The 23,389-nt window shown below is 41.8% G+C and overlaps 1 protein-coding gene across 6 annotated transcripts in view; it reads left to right on the top strand.

Moving 5' to 3' along the window:
• The window catches only part of LOC122791341, an 829,676-nt gene that overhangs the window by 199,480 nt on the left and 606,807 nt on the right, over window positions 1-23,389 (top strand). For all 6 annotated transcript variants that reach the window (XM_044059057.1, XM_044059056.1, XM_044059058.1 and 3 more), the window contains exon 2: window positions 12,305-12,619. In XM_044059057.1, coding sequence (XP_043914992.1) covers window positions 12,305-12,619 — 315 coding nt within the window. The remainder of the gene's footprint in view (window positions 1-12,304; window positions 12,620-23,389) is intronic.

Below are 23,389 nucleotides of genomic sequence, written 5' to 3'. Positions count from 1 at the left end.
TCTTATTGTGAGGCGACAATGCTACCGCAGCACCACCACCAAGTGTGGTCCTTTATATAAAAACAGACCTTTGGTTGGTGATTTCTTATACCATAGTATGTCCATATATTTTATTAACAAGTCACCAACTCATCAAATTGACAGTTGTTGCAGTGGACTGGGTGAAAAATGAGAGACAAAAGATGAGCTTAACTTGGAACAAGTTTTGGAAATGATCAGGGAATAGTATTCTGTGCTGTGGACAAGGGTTAGAAAAACAGACAAAATAGGTAAATCAGGAAAAGGCCAATTTTTTTGGCAATGCAATGTGATGCCAAAAATTGCAGCAAAGACTCAGACCTGTAAGTAGTGAATTATGGGTATTGATGGAAGCACAGTACAAGGAGATAAGAGTGACAAAGTGAGAACATTAAAAGTGGAAATTAAAACAAAGATGCAAAAGTCATGTACAATATGCAAAGGGCTTCATTGACATTTCATAATGGAGGAGGCAGAGGCAAATTCATATGGCTGACTAAGGATGAAAGGAGGATCACAAAAAGCAGGAAGAAGCAGATGCTTTGGATGAATACTTTGCTTCAGTTCTCCTGAAGGAAACTGAGACAGACTGCAACTGTGGAGGAGAACTGGTAAAGAAGGGGAAGAAGTGGAGAGGCACTGTGAGGAAATGAGTGGATGAAAAGGATCTTGCTGTACTAAGGGAAGCGGGAACAAAGGGCTGTCTGCGAGGAGTTGAAGAGGCCATATAATGTGCAGGCAAATTCTGTGACAGAGATCACTGTTAGATCAGTGGCCAGCACAGAAATATTACAAGATGGGAAGAAAGTAAGACCAGTACCTTCAATGTGGAAGGAGCAAAAAGGATACTGGGGACGACAAGCTCACTTCAGTACTCAACTTGACAGCAAACTATGTCAAGACATGTACCTAGACTTCAGCAAGACTTGGTCCCAAACAGGTGCCTTCCAGAAAAAGTGGATGTAAGATTGTGACTAAGGAACTAGGCTCTAGCATGACTGTGGCACATGAAACATAAATCTGTGGCAACAGGTAAATTGTCATGAATAAGGAAAGTGACCAGAGAAGTACCACAGGAGCCATTCTGTAGTCCAGTACTCTGGAGTACTTTTGTCTCGGGTATATCAGTGAACAGAGGCCAGAATCAGGCTGTTGTCTGATGACACAAAGATAGTACAACTGTGAACAGTGGAGAGAAAACTAAGAAAGCACTTATAACATCTGCCTAAGTTGGAAAAATATGACAGTTGTATAGCACAGAGAAATGCAAACTACTGCCCATAGTACACAACATCCTTGTTTGCATTGTCAGCTGTCAGAGTAGAATTGATTGCAGAACATCAAGAGACCTTCAGGTGTTTTATATCACATGCTGTGGACTGCTAAGAGATCAATGGCAGCAGCAAACAGAATGTTAGGAAGTACCCCCAGGAGACAAATTCCCCTCAAACAGACAGTAGTCAAGGTCACACACCGAGGGCTGCATGTAGTTGTCACATAGTCATTCAACTATTTGAAAGAGTCTAGAGAAAAGCCTGCAGAAGGGAGTGTAAGTTGGAGACAAAGCCATTACCAGAGCATTGAGAGGTCTAGAGCTTTACTTATTAGAGACATAAAAGGAAAAGGGAACATGGTATGGGTGCACACTGTGATGTTAGGGAACATGGTATGGGTGCACACTGTGATGTTAGGGAACATGGTATGGGTGCACACTGTGATGTTAGGAACATGGTATGGGTGCACACTGTGATGTTAGGGAACATGGTATGGGTGCACACTATGATGTTAGGGAACATGGTATGGGTGCACACTGTGATGTTAGGGAACATGGTATGGGTGCACACTGTGATGTTAGGGAACATGGTATGGGTGCACACTGTGATGTTAGGGAACATGGTATGGGTGCACACTGTGATGTTAGGGGAACATGGTATGGGTGCACACTGTGATGTTAGGGAACATGGTATGGGTGCACACTGTGATGTTAGGGAACATGGTATGGGTGCACACTGTGATGTTAGGGAACATGGTATGGGTGCACACTGTGATGTTAGGGAACATGGTATGGGTGCACACTGTGATGTTAGGGAACATGGTATGGGTGCACACTGTGATGTTAGGGAACATGGTATGGGTGCACACTGTGATGTTAGGGAACATGGTATGGGTGCACACTGTGATGTTAGGGAACATGGTATGGGTGCACACTGTGATGTTAGGGAACATGGTATGGGTGCACACTGTGATGTTAGGGAACATGGTATGGGTGCACACTGTGATGTTAGGGAACATGGTATGGGTGCACACTGTGATGTTAGGGAACATGGTATGGGTGCACACTGTGATGTTAGGGAACATGGTATGGGTGCACACTGTGATGTTAGGGAACATGGTATGGGTGCACACTGTGATGTTAGGGAACATGGTATGGGTGCACACTGTGATGTTAGGGAACATGGTATGGGTGCACACTGTGATGTTAGGGAACATGGTATGGGTGCACACTGTGATGTTAGGGAACATGGTATGGGTGCACACTGTGATGTTAGGGAACATGGTATGGGTGCACACTGTGATGTTAGGGAACATGGTATGGGTGCACACTGTGATGTTAGGGAACATGGTATGGGTGCACACTGTGATGTTAGGGAACATGGTATGGGTGCACACTGTGATGTTAGGGAACATGGTATGGGTGCACACTGTGATGTTAGGGAACATGGTATGGGTGCACACTGTGATGTTAGGGAACATGGTATGGGTGCACACTGTGATGTTAGGGAACATGGTATGGGTGCACACTGTGATGTTAGGGAACATGGTATGGGTGCACACTGTGATGTTAGGGAACATGGTATGGGTGCACACTGTGATGTTAGGGAACATGGTATGGGTGCACACTATGATGTTAGGGAACATGGTATGGGTGCACACTGTGATGTTAGGGAACATGGTATGGGTGCACACTGTGATGTTAGGGAACATGGTATGGGTGCACACTGTGATGTTAGGAACATGGTATGGGTGCACACTGTGATGTTAGGGAACATGGTATGGGTGCACACTGTGATGTTAGGGAACATGGTATGGGTGCACACTATGATGTTAGGGAACATGGTATGGGTGCACACTGTGATGTTAGGGAACATGGTATGGGTGCACACTGTGATGTTAGGGAACATGGTATGGGTGCACACTATGATGTTAGGGAACATGGTATGGGTGCACACTGTGATGTTAGGGAACATGGTATGGGTGCACACTATGATGTTAGGGAACATGGTATGGGTGCACACTATGATGTTAGGGAACATGGTATGGGTGCACACTGTGATGTTAGGGAACATGGTATGGGTGCACACTGTGATGTTAGGGAACATGGTATGGGTGCACACTATGATGTTAGGGAACATGGTATGGGTGCACACTGTGATGTTAGGGAACATGGTATGGGTGCACACTATGATGTTAGGGAACATGGTATGGGTGCACACTATGATGTTAGGGAACATGGTATGGGTGCACACTATGATGCTATCGAACACGGTACAAGTGCACTATATGATTTATTTAGTTTACATTTGTTGGCTGGGCTAGTCTAGCTGGATACATGTCCATTTTCAGTAGAGGTCCAGGGACATAAGCTCCAAGCTTATGATTAAATTCAAATACAAAGAGATTAAAAATGTTTTGAGAGAATAAAAATTGCTATGAATAATATCCCGCAGTCTATGCAACTTTTAAAATACAATATAAAAGTAAAAATTGTGTCTATGAATAATATCTCACAGTCTATGCAAAGGTTAGAAATGCAATTGAGTACAAGAACACTCAGAATTCTAAAGTAATGATTTGTAGCTCAGAGAAAGAGAGAAAAGCAGAAGAAAGAAAAACACAAGGGCTAGAATAAAGTTAGATTCTGTTGATTAAAGCTGCAGAGGGGACAAAGGCCAGAAGGAAGGGGTATAGAAAGAAGAGCATTAAGGGGGAAAAAGTAGGATTTAGTCAGGTTTAGAACAGGGACAAAGCCGATGAATTTTCAGATGTTCTTTGAGATGTTTCTTGAAGAGTGGTCTGGATGAGAGAGATGTGAGTGTGCTAGGAAGCTTGTTCCAGATTTTACCCACAATGTTAGTAAAAAGTGAGTCCCCAGCTTTATTGTTAGATTTAATATTGGAGATTAATAGCTTATTTCCTGAGCGAAGTGTTGCAAGATTTCTATATGGGGAGATCAGGTTAGAGAGGATTGGGGTATTATTTGGGTGATAAAGAATATTATGTGAGATAACCAGTTGATTATACAGTAGATGGTTTTGTAGTTCTGACCATCCGAGTTGTTTAAGGTTGTGACAGTGGTGGGTGCTGAAGGGGGTGGCAGTGACAAATCTAGCTATGTTATTATAGCTAGTTTCAAGCTTGCTTAGATTGTGTTTTTATAGATTGATGTATATGGCGGAAGCATAGAATAGGGTAGAAGTTAGGTGAGTCTGGGCAATGGAGGTTCTAGCTAGTGGTGTGAGGAAGGGTTTGATTCTATACAGGGAGCCTAGTTTTTTATTGACAGTCTGTATAGTATTGTTGATATGATCATTGTAGCTGAGGTTATTATCTATCATCGAAGCTGAGGTTATTATCTATCATCGAAGCTGAGGTTATTATCTATGGTTATGCCCAGGAGACGTGTGGTGGTGTCAGGGGAAATAATAGTTCCATTGTTAGAGGTAATTATGGAACTCTGGTGACTTTTGGGTGGGGGCAAAAAGTAACAATTTTGTTTTTTTAGGGTTTAGGAGGAGGCAATGTTGGGTGAACCAATTTTCAACAGTGTTAAATACTGTTTGGGTGAGGGTCTGAAGAGAGATTGATGACTTAGCAGTACAGATTAAAGTAGAATCATCGGCGTATTGTATGCATGTGGCTTGAGGAACAATACTATTTAGATTAATAAAAATGGAAAATAGAAGATGGCCTAGGATAGAGCCTTGAGGAACTCCAATGTTTACGGGGAGGGGTGTGGAGAGGTTATCGTCCCAGAGCACTGCTTGTTGTCTATTGTTTAGATAGCATGTAAACCAAAGTATTGCTTGTGGGTCAAGAGATTGGGCTTTTAGCACATTGATTAGTAAGTCGTGGTTAACCATATCAAAGGCTTTTGATAGGTCAATGAATAGTGCAGAAGATAGAAAGTTATTATTTCGATTCTTGTTTGTACAGTCAGTAAAAGATAGAAGGGCGGTAGTTGTACTATGAAAGGGCCTAAAACAGTGCTGACAGTTGGCAAGTAATTTATTGTGGAGCAGGTGTTGAAGTAGTTGATGGTGAATACATTTTTCCATTGTTTTGGCCAATGGAGAGAGTAATGCAATTGGTCGGAAGTTGGAGATATCAGTGGATTTGCCTCCTTTATGTAAGGGGATTGTATGGGAGACTTTCCATATGGACGGGATGTTGCCTTCTATGATTGTTTGGTTTATAAGGATGGATATGGGATATGCTATGACTTTGGAAGCTGTTTGAAGGTATTCTGCTGGCAAGTGGTCGGCAGAACGGGGTGCAAGGTTTGAGTTTTTGAAGGAGTTTGCAGATAAAGGATGTTGGCACATATTGTATATAGAAGGAAGGCACTGAACTGTTTGTGTTTTGTAAAGTGCTGGGGGAAATGGGAGATTTTGTCTTTGCAAGAATTTGTATAGTTTCTGTGAAGTAATTATTAAAGGCATCCACTATTTGCAAAGGGTTATTATGGGGAACTAAAGATGGGGCTGGAGTTTTGGTATGTCCTGGTTGGAGAAGTTTATTAATGCCTGACCAAAACTTTTGAGGGTTTTTGGGTGTGATTGTTGAAGGTGGAAATAATAGTTTTTCTTGTCTAACATAATGTCATTCTTGGTTGCATTTCTTAGCTGTTTAAAGTATAGGTGGTCTGCAGAGCTCTTAGAGGTTCTCCATCTGGCCCATATTTTGTTCCATAGGAGCATTTTTTCCCCTGGTTTGTTTTGTGAGCCATGGGGCTATTTTGGTCCTAACTCAGGAAGAGCGAAGGGGGGCATGGAGATCTAGGATTTGTAGGAATTTAGTATTAAAGTAAGAAACTGCATCATCCAGTTTGAGTTGCTTTAGAGGTGACCAGTTACAGGTCTTTAGTTAGTTTTGAAAGCTCTCTGCTTTAAAGTGTTTTTTGGAACGATAGGTTATAAAAGTATTAATAGGAGTATGAGCCTTTTGCTTTGTTATGTAGGCAAGAACATGATCACTAAGGTCATCTGGAAGTGTTCCTGAAGTATAGGTTTCTGGATGACTATTTATAAGTATCCAGTCAAGAGTGGCTTCTTTATTACTAGGTTTGTGGATTCTTGTGGGGGTGTTTATTATTTGAGTGAAACCATAAAGATTAATGTGGGTGTTAGGATTAAGGGAGTTACAGGTAGTCCAGTCAATGTTAAAATCACCTAGTACAATAGTTTCTTGAGATAGTAGGGTGGAAAGGCTACTAAGAATATTTTCAAGAGTGTTAGGTGCAGATTATATAAATAGATTTAGATTTATTAAGTTGGAGTTTAACGGTAAGGGTTTCTACATTGGTATTTGAGGGTAGTAACACATTAAAGGATGAAACTAGAAGTTCAGATTTATACAAGATAGCTACATCTCCACCCTTCTTGGTTGTATGGTCACATATTAGGATGTTATATCCAGGTGGGGTTATTTCTAGGTCATGAGTAGAGGGTTTCAACCAAGTTTCTGTAAGGCAAAGGATATCAAATGCATGCACTTGTAAGAGAGCATGCAGTTGACTAAGTTTGTTGTTAATGCTACGAATATTGAGTTGAGCTATTCTAAGAGAGTTACATAGATGTAGAGACACTATTAGATGTTTTTTTTTTTTGTGGGTTATTGTAGATTGGAGGGTTGGGCCTGGATTAGTATGAATATCGCCATCTAATAGAAGTTGAGTGCGATGTTTTAGTAAAGTCTTTATACTTTTAAGGTACTTGGGTGGGCTTATCTTTCTGGAGAAGTAAGTAACATGGGAAGATCTATGGAACCTTGGGAGTAGGTAAACTGAAATAGAGGTTATACTGCTATGGGAGAAGAAGTAGAGCTGTGTGATTGGTAACGTTTGTTGATGGGAAGGTTCATTATTAACTGAAGAGAAGTGTTCGTAGAAGGTTAGGGCATAGGGTAAAGTTAGGAATATTAATGAAGAAGTAATAAGAAGATAGTTTTTAAGGGTATAGTTATGTAAGAAGGTCATTTGTCATAGTGGGGTTAAGAGGTTATGTAAAGCATTAGAGAAGGAGACGGAGTAGCAGGTAAGTAGCTTCTAGTAGAGCAGGTATAGTGTAGGAAAGAGGATAGTGAAGCAGGGAAGCTAGAAGTAAATATAGTCTATTGTAGGTAGAGGATGAGAAGAGTAGGGGCTAGGAGGAGAGAGAGATTAGTAGGGGGAATAGCTAGGCAGCAGGGCAAGAGATGAGAAATAGAAGAAAAAAATATATATTGAGCTGGAGCAAGAACAAGTGGGGGAGAGAGTGAGGTCACAAGGCTGGATTGCACTGCCACCTAGTGGACAGAAGGAAAGATACAGAAGGTAACCAAGAAAAAGATAAGTAGGTGGGGAAAGAATAAAGTTAGTAGCGAGGGAAAAAAACTATCAGGTGATACTGGGCAGGGAGAGGAGTCTGGCTGCTGGTTTACCTGACTCAGTGGCTAAAATTAGTTGACAAAGTTTAATTACAAGACAATTAACATGTATTTGCTTACAATATGGGTCAAAAGATAAACATACTTTGTCAATTACTGTTCAAACAGGAGAAAGCACTGGGGCAACAGAAAAACAAGATGGTCCCAGTGGCAAAGCCTGAAGTAGATCAGGGGGTCCTTTGAGGCCAGGCAGGTCCCTTATTAGAAGGTAGTGGGTAGATTGTCAATTACTGTACAACAGGAGAAAGCACTGGGGCAGCAGAAAAACAAGATGGTCCAAATGGCAAAGCCTGAAGTAGATCAGGGGGTCCTTAGAGGCCAGGCAGGTCACTTATTGGAAGGTAGTGGGTAGATTGAGTTGTGGGTTCAGGAGCACACAGCAGCCAGGGAAAAGTGTAGGTAGTAAAATGATGCTGGGGAACATGGTATGGGTGCACACTGTGATGTTGGAGAACATGGTATGGGTGCACTCAATGCTGGGGAACACAGCAGGGATGCACACTCTGATGTTGAGGAACATGGTGTGGGTGCACACTGCGATGCTTGGGAACATGGTATGGGTGCAAACTGCGGTATTGGGGAACGTGGTACGGGTGCACACTATGATGTTGGGGAACATGGTATGGGTGCACAATGATGCTGGGGAACATGGCGCGGGTGCACACTGTGATGGGGAACATGGTATGGGTGTACACTGTGATGATGGAGAACATGGTATAGGTGCACTCACTGCTGGGGAACACAGCACGGATGCACACTCTGATGTTGAGGAACATGGTATGGGCACACACTGCGATGCTTGGGAACATGTTACGGGTGCACACTGCAGTATTGGGGAACATGGTACAGGTGCACACTGCAGTATTTGGTAACATGGTACGAGAGCACACTTCAGTGTTGGAGAACATGGTACAAGTGCACACTGATGTTGGGGAACATGGTATGAGTGCACACTGTGATGTTGGGGAACATGGTACGAGTGCACACAGTGATATTGGGGAACATGGTATGAGTGCACACTGTGATGTTGGGGAACATGGTACAGGTGCACACTGTGATGTTGGGGAACATGGTACAGGTGCACACTGATGTTGGAGAGCATGGTATGAGTGCACACTGTGATGTTGGGGAACATGGTACAAGTGTGCACTGTGATGGGGAACATGGTACGGATACCCACCGCAATGTTGGGGAACATGGTATGAGTGCACACTGTGATGTTGGGGAACATAGTATGGGTGCACACTGTGATGTTGGAGAACATGGTACAAGTGCGCACTGTGATGTTGGGGAACATGGTACGGGTGCAGACTGGGATGTTGAGGACCATGGTACAGGTGCATGCTGATGTTGGGGAACATGGTTCAGGTGCACACTGCAGTGTTTGGGAGCATGGTACAAGTGCACACTGCAGTGTTTGGGAACATAGTACGAGTGCACACTGCAGTGTTGGAGAACATGGTACAAGTGTACACTGATGTTGGGGAATATGGTACTGGTACAAACAGCGATGTTGGGGAACATGGTATGAGTGCACACTGTGATGTTGGGGAACATAGTATGGGTGCACACTGTGATGTTGGGGAACATGGTATGAGTGCACACTGTGATGTTGGGGAACATAGTACAGGTGCACACTGTGATGTTGGGGAACATTGTACAAGTGCGTACTGTGATTTTGGGGAACATGGTACAGATGCACACTGGGGAACATAGTACAGGTGCACACTGGGATGTTAAGGACCATGGTACGGGTGCACACTGATGTTGGGGAACATGGTTCAGGTGCACACTGCAGTGTTGGGGAACATGGTTCAGGTGCACACTGCAGTGTTTGGGAACATGGTACGAGTGCACACTGCAGTGTTGGAGAACATGATACAAGTGTACACTAATGTTGGGGAGTATGGTACTGGTACACACAGCGATGTTGGGGAACATGTTATGAGTGCACACTGTGATGTTGGAGAACATAGTATGGGTGCACACTGTGATGTTGGGGAACATGGTATGAGTCCACACTGTGATGTTGGTGAACATAGTACAGGTGCACACTGTGATGTTAGGGAACATGGTACAAGTGTGTACTGTGATGTTGGGGAACATGGTACGGGTGCACACTGGGGAACATGGTACAGGTGCACACTGGGATGTTAAGGACCATGGTACGGGTGCACACTGATGTTGGGGAACATGGTTCAGGTGCACACTGCAGTGTTGGGGAACATGGTTCAGGTGCACACTGCAGTGTTTGGGAACATGGTACGAGTGCACACTGCAGTGTTGGAGAACATAGTACAAGTGTAAACTGATGTTGGGGAGTATGATACTGGTACACACAGCGATGTTGGGAAACATGGTATGAGTGCACACTGTGATGTTGGGGAACATAGTATGGGTGCACACTGTGATGTTGGGGAACATGGTACAAGGGCACACTGTGATGTTGGGGAACATGGTACATGTGCACACTGTGATGTTAGGGAACATGGTACAGGTGCACACTGTGATGTTGGGGAACATGGTACAAGTGCACACTGATGTTGTAGAGCATGGTAAAGGTGCACACTCTGATGTTGGGGAACGTGGTACAGGTGCACACTGTGATGTTGTGTAACATGGAACGTGTGCACACTGTGATGTTGGGGAACATGGTACAGGTGCACACTGTGATGTTGGGAAACATGATATGGGTGCACACTGTGATGTTGAGGATTACCTTACCAGAGCTCAGAGGGGTTTAGGGCTTTTCCTACTAGAGGCATAAAAGGAATATAGAAAGTGGCACAGGTGCACACTGTAATGCTGGGGATTACCAGAGTGTAGAGTAGTTTAGCGCTTTTCTTTTCAGAGACCTAAAAGGAAAGGGGAACATGGTACGCGTGCACACTATGCTGCTGAGGAGATGCAAATGTGTTGCCTTGAATGAGGACGATGGAGTGGGCAGAGATAGTGGACTACAGGAACCAATTAGTCCTGTGAGTTGTAAAGATATTACTTCATGGAGAGAGTTATGGACACAGGGAATAGAACATTCATGCAGAGAATGAGATATGGACTCTGGGAATGGACTACCAGATTGGATGGATGATGTAAAACTCTATGGAGAAATTTAAGATGACGAGATAAATCATAAACTGTGAGAGGGAAGGGAGGACAAGAGTTTAGTGAGACATATGCCATATATGCCACAACATGCTCATTAAAAATATGTTTTGTACAGTGAAATGTTATAGAATTTAAATTAAAGTCTTTTGATTTTATGCCCTATTACCTCAACCTGGTTACCTGTTAAGCACACCATTGAAATGAGGCTTGGAATGCTTGCAAGGTTACACTTGCATACATCTGTGCATATGGTGATTCAGCTATAATGCTTAGCAGTGCTCAGGAGAGGTTACTTCATGACGGACCCCATCAGAGTGGTTTTTTTTCAGTTCTCTTTCAAGAGAAACACCTTCCTGGTGCCCTGGGACATACTACCATACTCCAAATCACTTTCAAGAGAAACACCTTCCTGGTGCCCTGGAACATACTACCATACTCCAAAGTGGGTGAAATGGCACTGGTTGCTCACTTCTAGGCACCCCCAGCTGACTGTATGTGTGTTGCTACTCAGATTTGGAATATCTGAGTCAGGGCTTCAGCCCTTTGCCTCAAAGCTCTTTACCATGGTTTTATTTAATTAAACTATAGATTGTTAAATTGCTTTAAACTAGTTTGTTTATGATGCCTGTGGCTATTTTTTTTCTTTTTCATTTAAAGCTGCCTTTTTAAGAGTTATTTTTTTTTTTAATTAACAAAATATGCTGAAAAGAAATGCACACTCTCCAGATTTGGGGTCGGGGAGACCGCATTCTAGGACGTGATATCCAAGCTGGTGTGAACACTAAAGATCTTGGGTACATCCTGGATAGAAGGAGCAGTGAGGTGGAGAGATAAATTCATTTTAAGGGAAGACTTCAGCTTGGGCTAATTCTACCATTTTACTCTCAAACAAATATAAGGTAATATAATGAAGTAGTGGGGTCGGGTGCAGCTGTTACTGTAAACCCAATGTTAGACTTAGTAATAAGCCAATCTGAATGATAAATTCACTTTAAACTAAGCTACTAGGGGTCAGTATTTCCCTGCATTTTGCTGACTGTACTGTTGTGTGTGTGTGTGTGTGTGTGTGTGTGTGTGTGTGTGTGTGTGTGTGTGTGTGTGTGTGTGTGTGTGTGTGTGTGTGTAATGAGGACATGATTCTTAAAAATAAGTTCCTTTGATAATTGTGTTACCATCTGAACTCGCTTTAGAAAATGCTCATTTAAAGTATATTAAAATTAGTTGAAAAATATTCAGTAAATCTGAACAAACATTTAGTAGATTTCCATTTCCTGATTCAAGTTAAATTAAAAGACCTGCATTGTACATTTTAACTGCAGGAGAGTGCAGAATAAATTACTTGATGCATTGTTTACGACAGAAGAATTTTTGGTAGAGAAGTCAAGATTTCAGTTTCTAGTCTGTTGATGACATTAACAATATCAACTTAACCTCAAGATTTGTATTTATTTATGTGTGTATTTATTTCTTACAGGTGCAATAATTCATGTCATTGGAGTTGAGGGAGAGGCAGTTCTCCTAACTTTCCCATTGACAGAAGGATCAGAAGCAATTGCTATTGACTGGAGGTACAAAAAACAACAGACGGAGACAAAAATTGCATCATTTGCTCATGGAATCATTACAACTGATGATGATATTCAGTTTAACACACGGCTGATACTAAACACAACTGTCGTGTTTTTGCAAATTGAGCCGTTGCATTTACAAGACAGTGGACTTTATGTTGTTGAAATTAAGCTTCAAGACAAACGTAAAGTCTTTGAGCGTTTTAACCTTACAGTATATGGTAAGATACTGTCTTTATACATGCATCATTTATATCCTAGCCTGGTTTTGACAAGAAGTAAGTACTCAATAATTACCATACGGGGGGCTATTATAAATGTGAAAGATGTTGGCAGGCGCAGATAGGTTATTCTTCTCTTATATCTACTAGAATTCGTAGCTTAGATTCAGTTAATCTGTTGATGTTCACAATCCTATTCGTGGTTAAGTTTTACATTTGTGTAGGTACAAATCATTGGGTATTTTTAAATATCCACAATGTAAATGTAAACCAAAGCATTGTTATAAGATGCAATTAATTCTAACATTTCTAATTACTCTTCTGTATAGCATATGTTGTAGAGAACTGCCATATATAACTCTTCTTTGAAGCTGCTGTCTATATATAATGACACTGTAAGCAATGTTATGCAATATGTGTATCTGCTGTATTTATTGCATGACATATACATTGTAAAACTGTGTCTTCATGGTGGCGCAGTGGTGTACAGGTTAGCGTTGTTGCCTCACAGAAAGCGATTCTCCGGTTCGATTCTAGGGCGGGGAACCTTCTGGCATAACAAAAGTGAATAAGATAGAAAAACAAAAAGCTTAAGCTGATCTATCCATGACATGATACTATGTCTTAGATGAGTCTACTCTGGTGTGAGTCAACTTCTTCCTAAGACTATCCGCTTCTCTCCTTGTTGGCACAATCTCATTTTAATGCTGTCGCTGCCTTAAGTGTGGCAGCCACCTTTCTCTTTCCTCTCAGCTAAAGCAGTGTATTCACAGGTCTAGGACTCTTGCACAAATGTAATTTTTACTGAATCGCGAATGGGCGGGCATACTTACACGAAAATAATGCTTTTCACCGAAGCAGCCTTTTCGAGTAAGTATGCCTGTTGTGCCAGTCGTACTACGGTGCAGATAAGGGAAAATTTCCTTTTCTCCACTGTAGTGCCCAGTTGTACTACGGTGCAGATAAGGGAAAATTCCCTTTTCCCTACTGTAGTGTGATCTCGGAGTGACAATATTAAAATAGGGGAGGTGTGGGGGGTGCAGGTAGAGTTAATGTTTTTTTTTTTTTTAACACACTTTAGCGAAAACACTTTTTCGGTGAAAGCGCTTTTGTTAAAGTCTGTTCGGTGATAGTGGATTCGGACTGTTGAACTTTTGTTCAACAGTCCTAGATCCGCCTTCACACCCTGCTTTGTTTGCTTTCTGTAATATACCTTTGAAATTCCTACTTGCTGTATTTAATTTGTGTGTGTGTGTGTTCTCTGTGTGTGTGTGTGTGTGTGTGTGTGTGTGTGTGTGTGTGTGTGTGTGTGTGTGTGTGTGTATATATATATATATATATGTAGATATATATATATGTGTGTATATATATATATATATATTTATATATATAATATATATATATATATATATATATATATATATATATATATATATATATATATATATATATATATATATATATATATATATATATATATATATATATATATATGTATTTATATATATAACTCCAGCATTAAAGCAACTAATAGAAAGCTAGGCTCACTCTATAGAATCAGATCTTTCCTAACCCCTGAAGCTAGATCTACCATAGCAAGAACACATCTTATCTCTACTTTACTGTATGCTTCCCCCATTTATACTAATCTATCTAAGCATAACATTAATAAGCTCACAACAACCTACAACAACATTGCTAGATTTGCCACTGCCTCTCCATATAAAACTCATCACTGTCTGAACCTCTCCAACCTAGGATGGCTAGAATTACCCCACCTAATTCAGTACTATCAGCTTACAATTGCCCACAAAGCCCTTTACTACCCTGAAAACATACCCATGCTCTCCACCCTTATAAAACCATACAACAACTTAAAAGCCCTACGCTCTTCTAATAAAATTATGATTCAAACATCTCTATCAAAGAATACAGCAGGTGACTCCATATTTTCCAACTCAGTCGGTAAAATCTGGAACCAACTTCCTTCAGACCTTACAGATCAGACTTCCACTACACAATTTAAGACCAAACTGAAACTCTTTCTTACTAACCACTGGCTTTGCTCTTGCATCAATCCCAGTTGAACTACCTCCTATTTCACCTCCTATCCTTCTCCCATATCCCTCATACTTACTCCCTAATCTAATTCTTCAATTTATTCTTTTTTCCCCTTTCAACCTGTAATATGACTACCTTAACTAAATAACTTTACTTCTCTTGTAACACTCCTGATAACATTTTGGGAACTTAATTCTTCCCTCCCTTTCTTGCATATCTGTACTTAAATTACTTCCTTGTCTCTCTATCCCCCTTTTTTTGTAAATTCTTTAAATTGTTGCTACTGTCTTTTACTTTGTTATTTATATCTATTTTTTGACTTAAAACCATCATGTATTTTGTATTTACTGTTTTTGTTATCATGTAGTAGATAGTGGAGCTTTTCTCCTCGGGCCTCCACTGAAAATGGACTTGTATCCAGTTGGACTAGCCCGGTTAACAAATGTAAAATAAATAAAATAAAATAAAATAAATATATATATATATATATATATATATATATATATATATATGTGTGTGTGTGTGTGTGTGTGTGTATGGGTCTAGGACATTTCAGTGAAACTCAAATGACTGAACACAAATCACTGAAAGCAAAATTCACTGAAACACATTTCACTGAAAGTTATATATATGGCCTTTTCCCCACTGTAGTGCGAACCTGGAGTTAGTATATATAGTAAGAAGGGTTGTGGGGGCATAGCCCCCAACATATTTTAAGTATATATTATGTTCGGAAAAGAGTAATATATTGGAATTGTGAGTATCCATGTATATAGTTCAAAGTATTTAAAATATGGGGGGGGGTTATGCCCCCCACACACCCCCAATGTGGGGGCCGGTGCCCCCCACACCCCCTTCCTATATATACTAACTCCAGGGTTGCACTTCAGTGGGGAAAAGGCCATATATATAACTTTCACTGAAATGTGTTTCAGTGAATTGAGTTTTCAGTGAATTGAGCTTTCAGTGAAAAGTGCACATTAATTTGACTTTCAGTGAAATGTCCTAGACCTGTGTATATATGTGTATGTATGTATATATATATATATATATATATATATATATATTTTTTTTTTTTTTTTTTAACACATTTATTTATTCCCCTTAGACCTCCATGCTTTGTGTGGTCAGTGTGAGAACTTTTATGTTAGCTGGAGCCTCCAAACTGAGGATTACTTTTGATCATACAATATTCCATCTTTCTATCTGTTTTACATTTTCTGTTTGATTCTTCATGAAAGAAAAGAACTGTAAAAGATGAACAAAATGTATTTTATCTTACCATGAATTTTAATGTTAATCCCTATCATTTCTATGTGTTGACCAGACTGATTTATGGTCTCTTTACCAAGGTATTGAATTGACGATTTTATGTGTGTCTTTCTGAAAAACATTCCAGTTTTGGCCTAATCTGCTTGTTTGGATATCTAGTGCTCAAGTCTGTTTGTACATGTAGTTCTGTAACACGCTGAATGAGTTGAGTAAATTTCTATCAACAAATCACAGACATGACTTGATCCCGTCAGAGGCAGGATTTACAGATAAATTTTGAATGGAGTATATAACCTTTAACATGATGAGTTTTCATTGCCAGTAAATTAAGTTCATTTTCCTTCAGTTATTTTTCAGTTATACATCTCCTTTGCTTTCCTTGTGGGTGTCTATAATAAAACACCAGAAAATGGTTCTTGGATGTGAAATAATGTTCTGTTAGAAAATGTTTTCAGTTAATGTAAAATCACTTTCATCTAATATAAATGCAAACATGATGATATACATTTTATATTTCAGACTCAATTGTAATGTTAAAAGGCATATGCATTATGGACTTGCTTGCCTTGTGTTTTGCCCACTTTGAATGTAAATTGTAAGTGATAAAATATTGTAACTACCAATGTTTTACTAAACATCTCTGCTTGTTCATTTGTATCTCTCTTCCAGTAGTGTGTTACGTCTTGGGTGTGTATCATAGCTGGAAAATGCATGTGGGATTAACCAATTTATGTGGTTAGCAAATAACAACTGTGAATTTTTATTTATAGTTGCAGCCCCAGAGGGGAAAAAAAGAATGTCGAACACAAAATGGATCTGAAAAAAAAAAAAAACACTGAAGTCTGAACGCATATGAACGATTGTAGGGGAGAGACAGAATAAGATGATATATGAACACAGTGTCTGTGTATTCCTCTGTTTTCACAACATACTGTCAGTTATAGAGGGGCTAGTCAATATTTTTTAATGTAAATGGACAGTAAGTCTGCCGACCGTGATATGCTGTATGATAGATCAATTACTCATGGTATTGGAGAAGGGTTTATGCCTCAGACTGATGACTATTTCCCTGATTTATCCCCACAAGTGAAGAATTGCAAACCCTAAAATGCTGCTGACAAATCCTCCACTGGTGTTTCACATGGATAGATTTTCAGATTCATAGATTCAAATGTGGTGCTGCAGTAGTGTTGCCGCCTCACAGTTAGACGTTGCCCGTTCGATTCTCAGTTAGAGCGTCTTCTGTGTGGCGACATGCGTGAATGGGTGTTCCTTCATTGAAGGTTGTGCGTTAGGCCCAGCAAGCCAGCACGTCAAAATCTACTGCCAATCATTAGCGGAACGGAGTTCCGCTGTGGCGACCCCTAAACGGGAAAAGTCAAAAGAAACAAACAAACATAGATTCAAATGTTAGGTCTAAAGCCTGCTAGCCTTCAAGAAGCCTGATTTCCATAACACCAAGTTGATTGTGAACAAAGCAATTTGTCCAGGGACATCTTTGGGAAGGGCAGGTAGGAATAGTAATGGGAGTTAAGATGGTAGTGGAAGAAAGTTAGTGTGATGGGGATGGAAGGGTCAAATTGGGAAAGTAGTAGGGTTGGGAGGAATGAGGTTCATAGGCGTGTACCAGGCTAATGGCCCTGGAGCCTTTACAAGCCTAGCCCATAGAAGTGCTCTGGCATCGTGCCGCCCGATGTTAGTTCCCAGTGTCTCTATCAAGTAGAGCCACTGGAGTGATCCCCGGGGTGAACTTTCTATTACCCATCCACTCATCAAGATTTCTCTTGGAGGGACAGTGAGGTACTCTGCTTGACATGTATAGGAAGTTTATTCCAGAGCGTGGGCAGTCTCTAGGTGAGGAACCTGTCCCTCCAGCATATTCTGTTGATTGGGGTAATGAGGTCTCTGGAGCGTGTGGTGAGGAGGGATTGGGATTTCTTTAGATGTAGCATTTCTAACAGAGCTGGGTCAGACGTAGCTTTGTAAGTCAAGAGGAGATTGCCTCTAAGTAGGTGATATGACACAGAGAATAGCTGGAGCCTTTTGAGTCTGTCCGTGTAGGACCTGTGTTTAATGCCTAGGATCCTCTTCATGAGGTACTTCTGTGGCCTCTCCAGCTGTTGCAGGTGTCTAGTGAGGTACCTGCCAAATGGGGCATTATACTCAATGATTGAAATATTTATGGAAGAGTAGAGAGAGACGATGATCTTTTTCTTCCTGGATGCAAAACCCTTGGCAATGAGATGTGCTGCATAGAAGGACTTTCTGATCACAGTGGCAATGTGGTGGTCGAAGGAGAGGTTGCTGTCAACCTGTGTCCCCAGATCTATTATAACGCCTTCAGTGTTCAGTGGGCTTCCATCAATGTAGTAATTAGTTGGAAATGAGTTTTTACCAAAGGGGATGACAACGCAGTTTTTGGAGTTAATCTTAAGGCCATGACTTCGACACCAGTCATTGGTCTCAGTGAGGCCTTTCTGTAGGATGTCTGCATCACTTGGGGAGTTAATAATGGCTCCCAGTTTGCAGTAGTCTGAGAACTTGGTCAGCCAGAGTCCCTTTGTGTTGGCCTGGACTTCTGAGAAGTAGATGCCGAAAAGGAGAAGACCCAGGCCCGATCCCTGTGGGACTCCACTCTGGTCGGCAGTCTGACTTGGAGTCCAGTACTTTCGCACTGTGTGTTCTATCTGTGAGCCAATTTGCAACCCACCTAGTGATATAGATGTTGATGCCTAGTTTGGTGAGTTTATCAATTCCTGAGTGAGGAATGGTATCAAAGGCCTTGGCCAGATCGAGGTAGGCTGTATGCACTGCCTTACCTTCATCCCCAGCCCTGGTGACTGACTCAAAGAAGTCAACCAGGTTGAGCAGGCATGATCTCCCTTTCACAAAGCGAAATTGCGTGGGGTCTAGAGTTTGGAGATTTCCTGTATCTTTGTTAAACAGGTCCATGATGATGTGCTCCATAGCTTTACATATCAGACTCGTCAGGCTAATGGGGCGATAATTCCCAGAGTCTGTACATATTCAATAAGAACAAATGTGCAGTTTGTTCTTATTGCATATGTATATGCAGTCTGTTTCTATGGTTTATATTACGTGTATTTTTAATAGACTCATTTCCAAACAGGACCTGTGCTGGCTCTTTTCCTTTTAGTTGTTTCAGTATAGGAGGTACCATTGTGCATTAACTCAGAGCAAATCTGGGTATTGCCGTGGAGGTTCTTGATATAGCTATAGAAAGCTTTCTGATTGTTTTTAGTGTCTGTCACAATTCTGCCTTTATAGCTGGCTTTAGAGGATTTGATGAGGGATCTCAACTTTTTGTTGAGGCTAATAAGGGAGTTTTTCCAGTCTTGGGACTTCACCTTTTTCTGCAACAGTTTCTTCCTTCTGTTGTAGAGTTTATTAATGGCAGGGGACCATCAGATTGGCTTCCTTTTTTTTGGAGGAGAGCATCTTGGTTCTGTTGGGTATGGCTAGTTCCATGCAATTTATTTACATGTTCGTACAGTGCATTGGTGTATGATTCAGCAGTCATGCATCTATTTTCCATTGGCGTGGGTGCTGTGAATTTGGCCACCTCTGTTTTTAGGAGTCCAAAGTCAGCTTTGGAGAAGTTTTTCATGGTGGATGCCTTTGCGGGGGGTGTGGGTGAGATGTGGATTTCCATGGTGATTAGTTTCTGGTCAGATCTAACCAGGGAGGAATTGACTATTGGTGTAGAGCAACAGTCGCCCATGTTAGTAATAACCAGGTCAAGGATGTTGCTTCCTCTAGTGGGGGTCAGAATGAGCTGGTCCAGGGCACTGGAAATGATGAATTCCAGGAAGTGTTGGGCCAGTATAATGGTGCTTGAGTTGTTTTCCCAGTTGATGGGGGGGGGGGGGGGGGTAGTTGAAGTCACCTCCTAAGAGAGTGTTGCATTGGACCTTGACAGATTCCAGGGTGCTTAGAAACATGGAGTGAGAATATAGGGACATGGTTGGGGACCTATACCAGGCTATGACTTGGATCGCTGTCTTACCTAATGTTAGTTGTACCTGAAGTATCTCAGATGTGTTATGCTGGGCTACTAGTCTGAAGGTATGCATATCCTTTATGAATATGGAGACACCACCGCCTATGGAGCTTCGGTCCATGTTTCGGGGTCGAAAAGTGTGGAATGAGTTATAGCCTGGTAGTGCAGGGGTGCTCTCTGCCGCTTTAAACCAGGTCTCCGTTACAGCACAAATGTCGATGTTCTACATTTTGAGGAGTGCTTCGAGCAAGTGCATCTTGAGATTTAGACTTCTAGCATTGAGCAGCATGACCCTCAGATTGCATTTATTTATACCTGTTACTGTGGTAATTTGGTCTTTCAAACATCATCTAAAAAGGCACGGTAGCGGTGGCAAGAGCCTTAGCCAGTACCCAGAAACCCAGTGGTGACTGATGCAGGCTATCTCTGGCAAAGCACTGAGGTCTGTCAGTTATGTCATCCCAAGCAGACAGATACTGGATCCCCTTAGAATGACACCAGAAACTTAGCAAATTGATGAAGTCATTCATTTTTTGTTTGTACTGCAGTATCATTCTGGGTGACGGTAGGATACTGTTCAGGACTAGTGTCATACCTGCCTGGGCCACATAATCCGAGAGCTGCACCATGTGTCTTTTTATGTAGTCCATGGAGGTGCATCTCATGTCATTCACACCCACATGGACAATGACAGACTCATACTTGTACTTGTTGTGGAGTGACCTGAGTGCATGTGTTATGTGTCAGATTCTGGCACCTGTTAGACAGCTAATTGTTACCTTCTGCTTACTCAACCTTGTGAGTGGGACATCTGTGTGCCTCACTATTGAGTCACCTATGATTAGTGTATTGGGCAAGGTGTTTAGCCATAGGGGCTTAGGTTGAGGGGCACACTGTGGAGGTGAGCTGTGTGTCCTGTGGTTTGTGCTGTGTTCTGGTGGTTGAGTGTGTTTCTGTCTTGGAGGTCTCTGCTGTTTGGGTAAATTTCTTTTGAGAGCCTCCGCAAAGGTGGATGTGGGGTTTTTGTTTTTATGTGAGAGCTGTGATAGTGGGTGTTCTGGAGGGCTATGTGTTCCATGTGATGCGGTGCAGGTGTTGACCTTCTCCTCTTGACCAACTAGTCCTGTCTTGGTTGGAGAGTGCAAAGCTTCCAATTTGGTGATTAAAGTGCATCTTTCACATGTCTGAGTGTTGGGAGGTAAGAGGAGAGGGTTGTATGTGTACGTGAGGCAGTTGCTACATTGCCTCAGAATGCCCAAGTGTACCAGGTTTATAGGAGAAAGCACGAGGAACTGGCCTTTAATCATGTCAGGAGGGGTGGTCATAACTACTAAGTACTGGAGCTATTTCCATGAAGAACGACTAGTGCTGATGGCAGATATTCTTCGTGTTTCACTGTTGCATTCATCACACTTGGGTTGTCTGCCTGCAGGTAGCCCTCAATTGGCCCAAATACCAGAGTCTTGGGATTTCTGCGTCGGATGCTGTCGCCTCTTCCATGACATCAGGTCGTCAGGAGTATAAAACATGCAGCTGATGCCCTTACATCAGCTTTTTTTGCCATGTGGGAGGCCAAAGCAGAAGCATTTCGCAAGTGCTGGTTGGCTGCTACCTGAAATTTTCATTTTTCGAGTTTCAAACCTGAAGTTTTCTAAAGCTAAGTACCCCATTGGGATCCTTTTTTCTTGCTCTAACCGATGTCAGAAAAAGTTAATAATTGACTTGCCTGTGGAAAGCAAATACCTCACAGAGATTTTCATTCTTACTGCTTCACTTGTTTAGGCCCAGACCACGATGTTCCTCACTGTCAGTTTTGTGTCTTGTTTAATGCCCGAACTATTCATTGTCGGGCTATCTTTGTTGCTAAATTATTTCGTTCTCATTCTCCGTATTCCAAAATGGCTTTGATAAGCCCATCCGACTACCGATCTTACGAAAAAAATGTAAGGATAATGACAGAGACAGACTGCATAGGTCCAAAACTGCAGATGATGCTTCCGTTAAGCTAGTCGCCAGTCCACCAGAACTCAGTGAGGCGCCTTCACAGCCCCTGATACCCACTTCTACAGATTCACTGGCCTCTGCTGAGACCTATTCGGAGTCCAGTATGCCGTGAGATTCTGCTTTGACTATGGAACCTGTGGATGTCTCTACCTTGGATAGGTCCAGAGCCACTGTGCAGGCACCAGCTTCTGAGGATGTATTCTGACCTTCCGATGTTCATATTAAACTGACAACTTTGTTTTTGACTAAAACTACCGAGCTTCTCAGGCCCAGAGTTCGCACAATGTCTAGAAAACCGATGACCAAAGCGCATGCTCAAGCTCCCATGCCACAGAAACAAATGTTTAGAATGGCTGAAGACCTTATAACTTTAATTAGGGGAAGCCAGAATTCCCCCTCTAAAAGACAAAGAATTGATTTTCCTTCTGATTCTACAGACCATGAGTCTGATGACTGTGATCCCTCTGATTACCAGGACATACCCTTATCTACCTATGAGGATTCAGATGCAGAGGATTCCATTCCCTCTGCCTCCCCTCCAGAGGACTTTTCTTTTGGTGAAACCTTGCATACCTTAAGAGAACATTTCCACTGGGAATGCCAGGACTACCCTCAGTCCAAAAAGAAACTCAGAGAATTTTTAGACTTGCCTCAGCACAGGCCTCTAGCTATACCCCCTGTCCTGGATGTTGTAGATGATGTCTTCATGGAATCCAGTCTTACTCCTGATAATTTACCACCAGCTCCTACAAAGCCTGACAAGGTACTACAGAGTACCCAACTCTCACAAATTTCTCTTTAAGAATCCCACTGTGGATCCAGAGACCATTTCCCAGGGACCTAAAGGCATTAAGGCTACTACAGCCAAAAACCCTACCCCTTCGGACAGGGATTCTAGAGCTTTAGACAGATTGGATAAGAAGGTATATACCTCTGCAACTCTTGCCATCAAGGCTTTGAATTGCCAGTTTCACATGTTGAAGTACCAGCAGCATATTATGGAACTAATTAAACAAAAAATGCTGTTACTTCCAGATTGCACAGAAACTAAAGATTTACAAGAGTGAATGCATTCTGAAAATCAAGTTAGTAAACATACTTTGCAGTGTGGTTTTGATGCCTTAGAAGCATCTTGCAGGGCTGCTGTCACTGGGTCTGTACTCAGAAGGCATGCTTGGCTGAAGGAACAAATCTTGCCAGACCAGGGCAAAGCAAAATTACTAGATGCTCCATTAAACCAGGAATGTTTGTTTGGCAAAACAGCCGAAGAAGTTCTTAAAAAGATGGAGAAAAAAGCTAAATCTATGCAAACTGTTAAAGATTTCTTACAGGTGCAGCCACCTAGATTCAGTAGGCATTGGCCTTCCAAAAACTGGTTCTTTCCAGTCCCTCCCAGGCCTTTTTAGTCCAAA

Source organism: Protopterus annectens, chromosome 17.part0 (assembly GCF_019279795.1).
Source record: "Protopterus annectens isolate FY-2018-M chromosome 17.part0, PAN1.0, whole genome shotgun sequence".
In the NCBI taxonomy this organism is placed as follows: domain Eukaryota; kingdom Metazoa; phylum Chordata; order Ceratodontiformes; family Protopteridae; genus Protopterus; species Protopterus annectens.
The sequence above is the reverse complement of the archived record's forward strand: the minus strand, read 5'-3'. Positions and strand labels throughout refer to the sequence as shown.